Source organism: Leptidea sinapis, chromosome 14 (assembly GCF_905404315.1).
Source record: "Leptidea sinapis chromosome 14, ilLepSina1.1, whole genome shotgun sequence".
Lineage (NCBI taxonomy): Eukaryota > Metazoa > Arthropoda > Insecta > Lepidoptera > Pieridae > Leptidea > Leptidea sinapis.
The window spans coordinates 10,338,892-10,353,022 of record NC_066278.1 but is presented as its reverse complement, the minus strand read 5'-3'; the positions used below and the strand labels follow the sequence as shown (position 1 = coordinate 10,353,022).

The following is a 14,131-nucleotide window of genomic DNA, read 5'->3' as shown; positions in this document are numbered from 1 at the left end:
TTAGGGCTGAAATTCATTGTATGTGTAAATGCTTCGTGAACATGATGGTCGTGATTACTATCATCATTAGTAATTACATCCAATAAATACATTAATTTATTAACTATAAGTGGTCGACCTGGACCACAAGCAGCACCCATTCACGAGATGACGCATGGACCAGCCATCGTTCCAATCGCACATATTTGAGGGAAGGAGACGACCCGACACACGACGCCACCGGAAGTAATCTCGGATCGGCCTCGGATCATATCAGTTTTCAGGGAGGAATGTTCACTTATATCCATAAAAATAATAAGTAAATTTATAGAAATAAAACACCACAAAAATACAACTTTTTAATCACATAACACCAGGTCTAAAACTATATTTCATATTTTATTATAATACTTCTACTAAGTTTTCTAATTATTTATTCGGTCATATATTAATATTGTTTAACACATTAATAAACTATCTTAAATTATTACCCCCTTATTCATAATAGTCTGCTAACTTAAAGCATTGCTAATTCTCACTCTGTCTTCCTAATTGACCTAAGGCAGAATGAGAAAAAACACTCCTTAGCGGCTGTTTTATTTTAGCGGACCATTATGAATAAGGGGGTTAGTAACTAAATACCCAGGAATTATCTCATTCGTGAATATGCCTGCATATTTTAAAAATGAATTTAATCATAGGTTGCATTTACAGATAACGCACGAGTTGAATGCAGAGTTCAGAAATGCGATAGTGCTGTGACCGAATTATAATTGATGACCATAATCATGGTGTGTCGATAAATTTAAGCAATGCTCTAGGTTTAATTTTAACTTAATAATTAAATGTCAAATTTTTGTTCTGCCTTTCTTCAACGCACATGTCAAAGCATTTTTCGTCATTTCTCGTGTTTGGCGATGAATGAAGACTCGAAACATTTGTTTTTCGGATCGGAAAGTGTTGGACTCTGTTCAAGTCCTTATTAAAACAAAAAATAACACGGGATCGCAATTTTAATATTATAGCGTTAAGGCGACACCAAATGCCAGCGACCTTGAGCGATATGAGTTCACGGCTTCCGGCCCGCCATCTATGTAACAAAGCCAATATTTTCAAAATTCTTGCGTAGAAAACAGTTTATATGCTTACAATCCTCGTTATTCAGTACTAATCTGAATAAATATACCTACACAAAATTGTAAAGCTATAAGAATAACTTTTCTGAAAGTTGTACTAAAAAATGCTTCATGCCATGCTTGACAAACTTGTTTAACTGCAAGGAAAAGTGGTAGTTCAAAAAGGCTCTGGAGCGAAAACTATAACCAACAGCAAGCATTAGAAACCTACAAATAAGACTTAAGTATATGTGTAACAGGATTAAGTAGTGTTCATAGCTTGAAATGCTATATTTTCACCAAAAAACTTGTCTAAAAACACCTTGTTTGCATGTTTTCTGCTTACTCTTTTCCTTAACACAGTAAGCGACAACTACGACACAGCGTTACACGGTAGGCGCGCGAGACGAGCCGGGGGAAATGCTCGCGCTCTGTATCACAGGCGGCGACTGCATTCAACTCGCGCGTTAACCGTATCTAATTTTCTATGATGAAATATCGACGGATGAATTGATGCACGCAGACCACACTAATTGGAAATAGGCTAGCACATCATTAAAAAGCTCAATGGCTCCGTTTACACACATAATTTTTTTATGAGAAAAGTTACGAGAAAGATTTTCATCTGATGGTATGCAATCGCCCTACCGCATTAAACCTGTACCTAAAATTCTGAGCGTCATCGCAATTGCGCTCGTCACTTTGAGACATAATCGAGCATCGAGCGATTTAAGGCTGAGTTCTATAGAGCATACTGAGACTTAGCTCAGACTTTACTTACGCAAAACTTAGCTGAGTGTAACCCTAGCATAATCTTTGATTTCATTTTTATATTCATTTGACAGCTGAAATTTTGCTGAGCTTACGCTAAGTCAGCCCAATGCAAAAGTCAAGTTCGCGTTTCATCACACTTAGCTAAGTTTTCGTAAGTAAAGGCTGCGCAAAGTCTAAGTATATTCTATAGATGTCAGCCTAAGTCTCAATAAATAAATAATAATAATTTCAAAACGGTTTATTAAACAGATATAAATTTTAACAGAAATTCTAAATGGTCGCTGAGGACATAACCAAGATTATATATTCCCAAACTTCTTGCACCACATCTTTTTGCATATTTACAATCTTTACTTCTAAGGCTGGGTTGCATCATCTAACTATAGCAATGACAATTATTGTTAAATTAATTAATGTTATAAAGCAAAATAGAGACCTGTCAAAAGTTTTAAATATATATTCGATATTAGTCAATATTTCACTTTTTAACTTTGGTGCAACAAATTCAGCAGTCTATGTTAAAGTCAGCGTTAAATTTTACTTAACTTTAACTAGAAGAGCTAATATGATGCAATCCAGCCTAAGACGCCTATCATATGAGAATAAACTTTGGAAATTTGTATTTTACCTCTTTGCATCCAGTTTTTTAATATGATGAAATCTCATCTTGAGTACAAAGCATCAAATAACGTTAAAACGGAACTAAAACTGTAAAAAAAATTTTTCTATGCAAAGGTAATATCAACATAAATCTTGGGGTTCAAGGTGATGAATTATTTTAAAAAATATATAATGTTCCTCTTCAAAAGCTAAACTTCAGCTTGATTTGAGAAGTATTTATTAGATATGTCAAAACGGGATCAAAAATAGCTGTTGCACAAAACCTTAAATTTCATTCCTTCCAAACACTTGAGAGCCCCTGATGTAGACTAACAAATGTCAAAAATTCCGAAGATAAAATCAAAAAATAAATTATAAGTAACACGTTAGAAGTCCCATTCAGCAGTTTTCTCTATCTCCATCTCCGATAATTTTTCCTGCACCAGTAGGGCTGATATATCACCTGTCAATGTTAAAAAAAGTTATTTCGAATCTACCTAAGGCCTATCGCAGATGACACACTTTTTGTGCTATCGAGTCTGCGGCATGAAAAAGTATGCAATGCGCGCAAAATGTCTTTGGCAGATATTTCACAGATGAGACGCACACGACGTACACTTTCGGTAATTTTGTCGGCAGAACTGTAGGGATGTACGCGCAATGGAAGTACAGAGATTGCGGTGTATTATTTCGTACTTGGGATATAAAAAAGAAGAATAAATAGAGAAGTTTGGGTTCATTCTGAAAGAATTTTCAGAACGATTATTAAAGGGACTGTTTTAATATTAAACATTCAGTTCTAAAACTATATCCAAATAAATTTGCACACTTTATTCCACAATTTTCTTTCTAAATTTTTGTCATGATACTCTGCCAAAGATGTATCATACAGCGCTGGTCTGTTTTCTATTTCTTGAATCAACATCGATACATCAATGTCTAGCGCCATGATACACGTCAATCACTAGCAAGTGCAGACGACAGACTAAAGTGAGCGTCGCCTGCGTTAGCGCGTGTTGACACTTCACGTAAACGTTACGTGGGTAAACTGAAAATGTTTAAAACTGGCCAGTTCGAAACATTGCTACTGAAAACTGTTTTTGATTTTCAATTGATATTTGAATTTCAATTTTAGAACTCTTTGGTAACCTAATGTAGTATATTGCATTCATTTGTCATTTGTTTTTGTGAATTGGCGGCAAATTTAAAACTCTTGTTACACGTGAAAATGAACCTAACGCGAGAAAGCTTTCAGTCAATGATTTATTATGACTTTCGTTGTGCGCTTACTCAACAACAAAGCTATTATAGGCTGCGATTAGTATTTCTTAATGAAGCCCCATTTTGTGCCACTATTTACAATTGGTTTAACGAGTTTAAGCGTGGACGAGCAATCTCAATGATGATCCGCGTGAGGGACGTCCTTTAACAGCGACTACTGAAGATAACATCAGTGCTGTGCGACGCATGATAGAGGAAGATATAAGAGTGACCTATCAGCAGATACGGGCAAGCCTAGGCATTGGTATGAGTCAAGTTCAAAAAATATTACACGAACATTTAGTTAGGAAGCTTTGTACCAGATGGATTCCCCATACTTTAACCGACGACCAGAAACACCTTCACATGGACTGGTGTCGCCAAAATATGTTAGATAAGTTCAACGACGGTGACTCAAATGCTGTATTTGACATCGTCACAGGAGATGAAAGCTGGATATATTGCTACGATCCCGAAACCAAAAGACAATCAGCTCAGTGGGTGTTTCCTTACGAGGATCGGCCAACTAAAAGAAAGGAAGAAGTCAAGGAAAAAAGATGATTGCCTCATTTTTTAGTCGGAAAGGTAATTTGGCGAAAGTTGTGCTAGAAGATGGAAGTACAGTTACTGCAGACTTGTATGTCAGTCGCTGTTTGCCTGTTATCTTGGAAAAAATTCGACAGCAGCGCCCTCTAAGCAGGATCCTCCTTCACCAAGACAATGCTTCAGCGCACTCCGCAAAACGGACTGTTGAATATTTGACTATGGCAGGTGTCGAGATAATGAGTCATCCGCCATACAGTCGTGATCTGGCGCCCTGCGAGTTTTATTTATTCCCAAGAACTAAAGATAAAATTCGAGGTATTCGCTTTATGAGCCCTGAAGATGCGGTGAAAGCGTACGATAATGCCATAGAAGAGAGCCCTAAGGAAGAATGGGCCCACTGATTTTCTCAGTGGTTCCACCGAATGCGCCGATGTGTAGAGAGGAACGGAGATTACTTCGAAAAACAATAAAAGTAGTTGCAACTTTCTACATGAAGCCGTTTTTCATTTTCTAAACATTTTCAGTGTTACCTAGGTATATGTTTTGGGCGCACTTTTTGTGCGGCACGGATAGTCTTTCCCACATATCTGTTAGATATACGAGGATATTTTGTGTGTCAGACTTTTTGCACGTCGTTTGTGGTACTGCATATAATTCTATATGTTTTATTATCACAGACTAAAAATGCGTCACGGATAGTCTGTCGTCTGTGATAGGCCTAATAGCTATAGTACAATCGCAAAGTCTACAATTCAACCGAGGTGAGCGCGATACTGAACGCTCATTGGTCAGGTAATAATTACAAAAACAATTGCTAATGGGTATTTAGTAGTTGTTATTAAATGTATACGTTTGTGACTGTTAGTAATATTTTTCGTTACAATTATGGAGGGTAGAGGCAAGTAGAACCATATGTGTATATGAAAATGTGTCCGTCAAATGCATTAAATTAGGGCGGCGACACAGTAGCATCAGGGTAAATTTTTTAGAAGCGCCAAATATAAAATAATACTAATCACTCTAGGTGCACGTTTCCTTATAATAATTCTTTAAGGTTATATTTACTACATTATTTTGTACAACGTAAGTTGTTGATATTTTCAATAATTAACTGCATTATTAGACAATAATATTACATACTTCATTTCATTTCATTTTCATTTATTTATTATTAACTAGCTGCCCCAGCAAACGTTGTATTGCCATATAAAGTAATAAGAAAAAAAAAAACAATATATACAATTTTTGGGGTATTTGAGAAATAGATGACGACTTCAGATTAAAACTTAAGATTTATTCATCTACATAAAAATAATCTGATAGATAGTTAACAACTGTAGTTAGCTTAAGTTAAGTTTATTCCTTACCTCCTGAGAAAGAAAGATATAAAGATTCTAATTAGTTATTCATTTTAAACAATTCTTTCAATTTGATTCTGAACGACGGGGGATACATCAAAGGAAAAACATTGTTGTTGTTTTTATTTTATTCCGAGCATTTTCGTATTTATTCACCTTTTAAACCTTCTCTGACTTCCACAAATAATTCAAGACCAAAATTTACCAAATCGGTCCAGCCGTTCTCGAGTTTTAGCGAGACTAACGAACAGCAATTCATTTTCTATATATATAGACTAGCTGACCCGGCAAACGTTGTTTTGCCATATAAAGTATAATTCACGCGATAGTTTTATAAGTAATAAAATATTGCCTATATTATAGCCTGTACATCATTTTGTTCTATTGTCAATAGTTTTTTCAGCGCACGCAAAAATAGGTTTTCGATTTTACACCTTGTGTTACAAAATAGCAATTTTATTACGGATCCCTAATTTTGAAAAAAAAAACACATAGCATATAGCCTTCCTCGATAAATGGACTACCCAACACTGAAAGAATCATTCAAATCGGACCAGTAGTACCAGAGATTATAATTACATACATTAGTCTTCATGTCTAATATACATTTACAGTCTCAGTCTCAAAAACAGAAACAAAGAGGTAGCTTTAATGTATTAAATTCCTCTGCATGGCTCACTAGGAAACCCTGTGCAGAGAGAACACTTCGATTCGTTTACAATTGAAACATTCACTATACTTAATACCATACCCTGTGCCGATACCAGCGCCATTGTGGAAACTTTTTGAACTATTATTTTCAGCATAACCTGTACACTTTCAACTTTTCTCCCATATGAGATGAATCTCCTTGCCTCTACCCTCCATAGTTGCAATCTAGAGGTTGTAGTCATCTAGTCACAGATCTCACTTAAGTCTTGGCAAATATCACCTAATTATTTTTCTTGCAGTAAACATGGATAAAATATGGCCAAATCTGACACAATCGTGTGTGTAGTATTCATGCGAACCCCGCAGAGGAGCGAAGTAGCGGTCTATTGTGCGCTATCGACGATTGTGATTTTAAATTTCGGTAATATTGACAAATACTAGTCTTTGCTAGCCTTCGATAAAATTAATAGAACAAATTGTGTTTTTTTTCCTCAATAATCCAAAACATACATTTTGAAGAATCTCGCGTGAGATCAGGGGGATCGAGTTGAGCAAAATCTTATGATATCTCTCCAAGGACTGAGGGGTCAAAAATACTAAAAAATGCCTCACGTAATTAATCGACGGCCCTTAGGTATGATAAAGTAGTAATTACTAGATGATAAACTATACTTACATTGGTCCGGTTTTATTGGTTTCACCCGTCCAATAAGTGCGGGCAAACTGTCTGTCCGCCGGATTTGCTTGAAGAATGGATAGTTCAGTAACTGTGTAGCGGATGGTCTTTTTTCTGGATCCCTGTGACGTAATGCATTCAGCTTAATATTTAGTCGAGATTGTTCTAAAAAATATTTGAGGTGTGATTTAAAAACTGTTATTTATTCTATTAGGGATGGAGCAACTGAATGAATAATAAGTATTCTTGTACGATATTACATTATTAATAGACTGCGTCACAATGTGTCATTTATCGATATGCCATGAAAAATGAGAGAGAAGAAGAGAGCTCTTGTTTAAATAATCCCGCGTGAATAACAAAGTAAAACAAATACAATCAATTCCAATTAAAATATTATTATTCAAAATAGGATATGATATCACTTATTGAAAGTCAAAAACTACCCATTCGAAAAGTATGCCTCCGACCTGAGAAGAACGGACGGAGGAAACTCAACTTTTTTTCATATAAAATATTTTTTTTTTGTATTTGAAAATAAGGGACGAGACGAACAGGACGCTCATCTGATGGTAATTGATACGCTCTGCTCATTACAATGCAGTGCCGCTCAAGATTATTGAAAAATCAAAAAATTCTGAGCGGCACTACAACTGCGTTCGACACCTCAAAATATAAGACGTTAAGTCTCATTTGCCCAATAGTTTCACTAGCTACGGCACCCTTCAGACCGAAACACACATTTCTGCTTCACGGTAGAAAAGGCGCCGTTGTGGTACCCATAATCTAACCGGCATCCTGTACAAAGGAGCCTCTCCCTGAAGATCTTCTTCTCTCTCGCAAATTTCCGTCCGCTGGTGGATATTACTAACCTGTGTAATGCTTTGTTAGTTAGTCTGTGGAACGTGTCTGACAGTTTCCGCCTTCCGTAGAGCAGTCGTGCGCAAACCCCCTCTGCACTGTCCCCAACCCCGCTATCCGTATTGTACATTGTTTCTGGAAATAACAAGTATAGGTATGCCAAACATCGCTTTTATATCATCATCGAATCTAGTCTTACAGTTCGCTACCCAAGCGCATTCTTGAGGAGAACAATTTAATAAATGGTCGCATTGAGTTGGACTTGTTTCACGATTCTCTAGATAGTTTTAAGAGAAATAGAGCAGGTGTGCCAAAATGTTCTAAAATTTCGGATCCAATAATCTATAACTTAAAACCCAAAAGTACACATATCAAAAATGAAAAAAGCCATGAGAGTATCATACGCAAATGATACAAAGGATAGGAAAAAGTGCTATGGAATTTGTGGGGAAAATTGTCTTCTCAAATTAAAATGTAAATAGAGAGAAACTTAAGATTTTTGTTATCTCACCTTTAAACCTGTGCAGATTCCGCTGCGAAGGACCTGAATACCCTAAACACATCATTCCGGATTGCGAAGCCATTGCCAGAATCAGCCTGGGCTCTTTTAAAATACCTTCACTCAAAGCAGAGAACGTGCCCTGCCTCAGCCCTCTTGAGGATCCTACACCACTTAAAAGTAATAGGTCTCGAGGATATAATTTAAATCTCGGCACTATAACACGTTTCCTAGTTAGTAGCCTCGATTCTTTTCCTAATCTCATTTTTTAGACACAGAGTTGAGGGAAAGTGCGCTAGCATAAGCAGGGGGAACAATAGAGCGTAGGATTTAAGTGCATTTTAATCCCTAAATCATAGTAATAATAATATATCTCACCTTTGATTTGGCTGTCATCGAGTGGCTCAGGAAATGAGGTGCAGTCAAGCAGTTGCGGATGGTTTCCCCGGACTTTTTCCGTAAACATGAGTGTGGTGGGAACCTCCGAGAATGGTATGGTGCCGTTCGCCAGTTCACAGCTCAGCATGCCCACTGAGTATATGTCCGATTGCTCATCATACCCCCGGAGGTTCTGAAAGATATGTAAATGTCGCGTCAACACCGTGGCCAAAAGACGATACAGATCTTTAGGGCACTCTTGTGACACAATTGTCACCTTGATGTCCCAATTAATAATTGTATTTATTTAACCACTAACGGCCGTTCCCAATATTTAGTCTATCTCTTACTTGAGATAAAAATCATAAATATCGTTGACTTTTCTGTCCCAATAAACGTATCGACGGTAACTCAACTTATCCGTACACGCTGTCTGTCAATGGGACGACGTATAGCTTACCAGCGAAAGAAGTTTGTATGGAAATTTCAATGCACGCGATCCAATATAAGGCGATAAGAACGACTTATCGGGTATATTGGGACAGCTTCAGATTATTAACGGCTAATTACTGACAGTAGAAGGTAGTTATTTATCTCTATCTGTAGATAGTATATTGGGAACGGCCGTTACTGTGTTAGTAATGTTATTCTATATAATTACCACTATAAACAGAAAAACTATAATAGCATATAATATTCAGGTTTTTAGTTAACTTGATTCATGTACTACAGCAGAGCTCTATATAGGCCAGAGCACTAAGTTCAAGTGAACATTACTTCTTGTGAATTATAAGGGGTAACACGACCCAAATTGTTGTCAGTTATTATAATTATTATTATTATTGGTGGAAACACCATACAATACAGATATTTCAATTTTAAGTGCGTTTAAATTACTTAAAACCCTTCTACACAATGTAGACTCCGAAGACTAGGCCGCGGTACCAGAACAGCAGAAAGTATAATATTATGTTCTGACAGAAAACTGTTCGGCGAGTTCGTTTTCCTTTCACGTAAAGAAGTCGAGCAGGCTGGATAATTTTTTCCCACTCTGCAAAGTCTGTGTTCCACTGATTTGACTCTGGTGCTATTCTGGCACTGATATCTATATTCGCCTAATATGTTCTTTATTTTGGTAAAAATGATGAATATTGTATGTTTTTTTTTATGAAAATAAGGGACGAGACGAGCAGGACGTTTAGCTGATGGTAATGGATACGCCGTGCCCATTACAATGCAGTGCCGCTCAGGATTCTTGAAAAACCAAAAAATTGTTAGTGGCACTACAGTTGCGCTCGTCACCTTGAGAGATAAGATGTTAAGTCTCATTTGCCCAGTAATTTCATTGGCTACGGCGTCCTTCAGACCGAAACAGTAATTATAATACATTACTGCTTCACGGCAGAAATAGGCGCTGTTGTGGTACCCATAATATAGCCGACATCCTGTGCAAAAGAGCCTCCCACTGGTGTGGTTGGTGGTGTTTTAGTACACAAACTTGTTCAGATGATATAATTATTAATAGAAAAACTTATTGTGCCAACCTGTTCTAGAAGCTCTGGACTCAGCCATAGAAGGTTAGCATTATCATGGTCGGGTGGGGGTAGGTTGTGGAGCTGCTTCTGTTTGCGACCCTGTACCATCATGCTTGCTGCACTTCTTAGTCCAGACAGGCAAACATTACCATTTATATCTACTAATACATGACTTGCCCTTACACTTCTGTAAATAATAATACTGTAGTCAGATTAGGTTTTTTATTTTTTTGTTGAGAAAATTACCTTGAACCAGGGAATATAACAAACATCACGATAAAGTCAACATATTTGATCACAATTTACACAAATTTAAAAAATATATGGTTCTTTCAAGGGTGGTTTGACCGGATTTTTGTATTATTTTTATATTCAGATTATATTCGTAGATATTTATTATTATTATATATAGTTCTTATTATATTTTGTGGCTATATTTAATTGAATAACATGTCATTTTCGCCTATAATTGAGGCACTTACCTACCATATGAATGTTTTTGTTGTTGTATTATACTGTGTTTATATTAGTGTATACCTTGGAATTTATTAAATACATAAAAGTAAAGAAATGATCAGGATGTTTACACAATGGTAAATGATAGTCTAAGTCCTTTACAATGCAGAGTGGAGCGAGTGGCACTGCAACAGCGCTCGTCAGTTTTAGACACAAGATATTAAGTCTCATTAGGAATTTCACTAGTTATGGACACCATTCAAACCGAAACCGAAAAAGATAATGGTGCTTGCACATTGCTGGTTGCCGTCACAAAAAGGGGCTGCTGTAATACCCATTTAGCCGGCTACCTTTTAAAAGAAGAATTCTACAGGTGATTTATTTTAATGAAAATTAGGGATGAGACGAGCCGAACGTTTAGTTGCAGTGCCACTCAGGATTCTTGAAAAACCCAAAAATTCTGAGTGGCTCTACAATTGCGCTCGCCACCTCGAGACATAAGATGTTAAGTCCCATTTGCCCAGTAATTTCACTAGGTAGGAAACACAGTAATGTTTACACATACATATATACATCCATGACTTGGAAACAAACATCCATATTCGTTATATAAATGTTTGCATCTACCAGTACTCGAACCCGGAGTCTCAAGCTTAGTAGTCAGGGTCACTAACCACTGAGCTATATGGGTTGTCGTTACTTCTGGGTTAACACTTGGTTGGCCACATATGCTTTATAACATTGTGTATATGAAAAAACTGAAAGTTCTTAAAACTCAAAAACCTGATATTATAAATATTCTGACAGAAATGAACAGAACAGAATGTAAATGTGATTGATGGCCTTGAATGGGCTGACAACCTGTCTAGAAATGATGCCAAATTATTGGGTGGGCACTGAAGTCTGAACCCTTCCGCAGTTTTATAGATAGGGGTGATAATATACGAAGAAGTGAGGCTCATATCAGAAAAGTCAAGAGTCATGAACACAATCACTCAAGTAAGTATATTGTATTAACTATCATTGTCTTGTACCCATAGTACAGGCTATGCCTAGTTTGTGGCAAGATAATTTGTGTAAAAGTTTGTCAATATTATATAATATATTAAGTACCAGTACACTACAGATCCCGCCCTACCTATTGGGCTTTGGATCTTAAATTTACACTAGTTTGAATGATGCAAATGATAACAATTTATACATGTATAATTGTATTATTTTTAGCATTTAAATTAAATTTTAAAGGTATAGTTACCTGTGTATATAAAACTGTTTATGTAGATACTGTAAGGCAAGCAATACATCTCGCAGTATAATTGCACAAGCCAACTCAGGGAGACCATCACGGAAGTATCTGTCCAGTATATCCCGACATGATCCAAACTCCATCAAAGGTGACACCACATACAACTCCTGCCCATGAACAAAAGAAGTCAAGTATGGCAGTATATTTGGATGCTGCAGTTCTCGCCTTATTGATATATCTTGCTGAAATTAAAAAATTGTTTTTCAATTATTTGCTTTCACATTTAGATAACCAATTCTAAGTTTTAAATAGTCACAGGTCATGTTATTTTAATGAAAACAGCAACAGTGCTGATTATGTTTTAATAGAGCAATCTGTTGCAACACAATATGGTATTGAAATATACCATATTATGTATTACTAGGTGACCCAGAAAATGTTGTATTGCCAATATTAAAATCGCGAAACAAAAGTAACTGTTGGTCATAGATGGGTGAAAATTTGAAGTAGTATGTATTTTTTAAAGCTAACTCATAATCAAATATAAAAAAAAATTTGGCATGGACCATCCTTAACATTTAGGGGGATGAAAAATAGATGTTGTCCAATTCTCAGACCTACCCAATATGCACTCAAAATTTCATGAGAATCGGTCAAGCCGTTTCGAAGGAGTTTAACTACAAACATATGACATGAGAAATTTATATATTAGATATGATTAGATATAAATACCCATATCATAAGTGTTTATAATTTAAGATCCTGGTAATAAAGATAAAAATTGAAAACATAAGTGATACCTTTAGTATAAAAATATTGTTGTTGGAGCATGTTATAGTAAATCATTTATACTGATGTCTTGTATACAAGAAAGTAATAATTTTTTTAACAACTCAGAAAGATTATTTTTACTCATCTGAATAATATATATAAATCCAGTGTCCTGATGTTTGTTTCCAGTGAACTCTTAAACTAATTAACAGATTTTGTTTAGTCCAACTTGAGAGATAGGATAGTTTTTATTTTGATTTGGGACTAATAATTATTTATACTTCCAATATTTGTTTTGTATGGACATTTTTTTTTATGGAATAGGAGGACAAACAAGCCTACGGGTCACCTGTTGTTAAGTGATCACCGCCACCCACAATCTCTTGCAACACCAGAGGAATCACAGGAGTGTTGCCGGTCTTTTAGGAAGGTGTACGCTCTACTTTTGAAGGTACCCATGTCATATCATCCAAGAAACACCGCACAAGGAAGTTAATTCCACAGCTTTGTGGTACGTGGAAGAAAGCTCCTTGAAAACCGCACTGTGGAGGACCTCCACACATCCAGATGGAAATATTTTCTATAAGAGAATTTATGACCCACAATTTGACAGTTTTGCTGTGAAACAATTTAACTATAACAACATTGAGCATATATTACGTCATGAAATATTTTTGAAAAATTCATAAAGAACAGTTTTTATTTATTATGTAAAGAACAATGTCTGTGGGGTCAGCTAGCTTATGAATAATAAATGACTTAAACATTGTAGGTCTTATGCAAAAATGCTTTCTTGTCCACGAAATAAGTATTTAACTATGTTAGTTTAATAATTAATTAATTAATTGTAATAGTACAGATAATTGATTACCAATGATGACATATAAATCATTAATAAAAAATAATAAATAAATAAATTACCCTAAATAAAGGTTTGTAATGTATACCTGTATCAGTGTAGCCTTCTCCTTCGACTTATCCACAAAGTATCTTTTAATCGCTACACTATGGTCAAGTGGTTTGTATATAGCCGAATAAACAACAGCCATGCCACCACAGCATTCTGATATTATTGAAGTTAATTGATAATCATTTATGTCAGGATTAAACATTGTTGATATACTGGAAGATTTTAGTTTGTTTGCAAACAAAATAATTAGGTAATCAAAAGGTCAAACTTATCACACAAAATAATTCAGGACATCCTTCCTGCACATACTGCATATAACAGTTAACGACTCAAGTACCTTTAACTTTATTCAAACCTTTAGTTTTCATTAGAATTAAAAACACAAATTACATAGTATTACAAAATAATATATTTATAATTTTTATGTTACAAATATAAATAAACAAAAACATAAAACCAAAGTTTAATGACAAACCTGTGACAGTGACTATTTCACAATTATGCATGTGACAGGTG

General features: G+C 35.7%; 1 protein-coding gene across 2 annotated transcripts; it reads right to left on the bottom strand.

The window, feature by feature from the left end:
• Positions 1-325: 325 nt before the first annotated feature.
• LOC126968016 (STE20-related kinase adapter protein alpha) lies at positions 326-14,080 on the bottom strand. 2 transcript variants are annotated; one of them, XR_007730106.1, is made up of 8 exons: positions 13,653-14,080; positions 11,944-12,176; positions 10,242-10,419; positions 8,698-8,890; positions 7,832-7,955; positions 6,960-7,081; positions 2,559-2,931; positions 326-1,401 (listed from the first exon to the last, which is right to left on the bottom strand). XR_007730106.1 is itself a non-coding variant. In XM_050812797.1 (7 exons), exons 1-7 carry the CDS (start codon positions 13,815-13,817, stop codon positions 2,855-2,857), a joined length of 1,092 nt encoding a protein of 363 aa, XP_050668754.1. In that variant the 5' UTR covers positions 13,818-14,080; the 3' UTR covers positions 326-2,854. The 2 variants fall into 2 exon arrangements, 1 of the variants encoding a protein (XP_050668754.1); XM_050812797.1 differs by having other exon boundaries at positions 326-2,931.
• Positions 14,081-14,131: the final 51 nt, after the last annotated feature.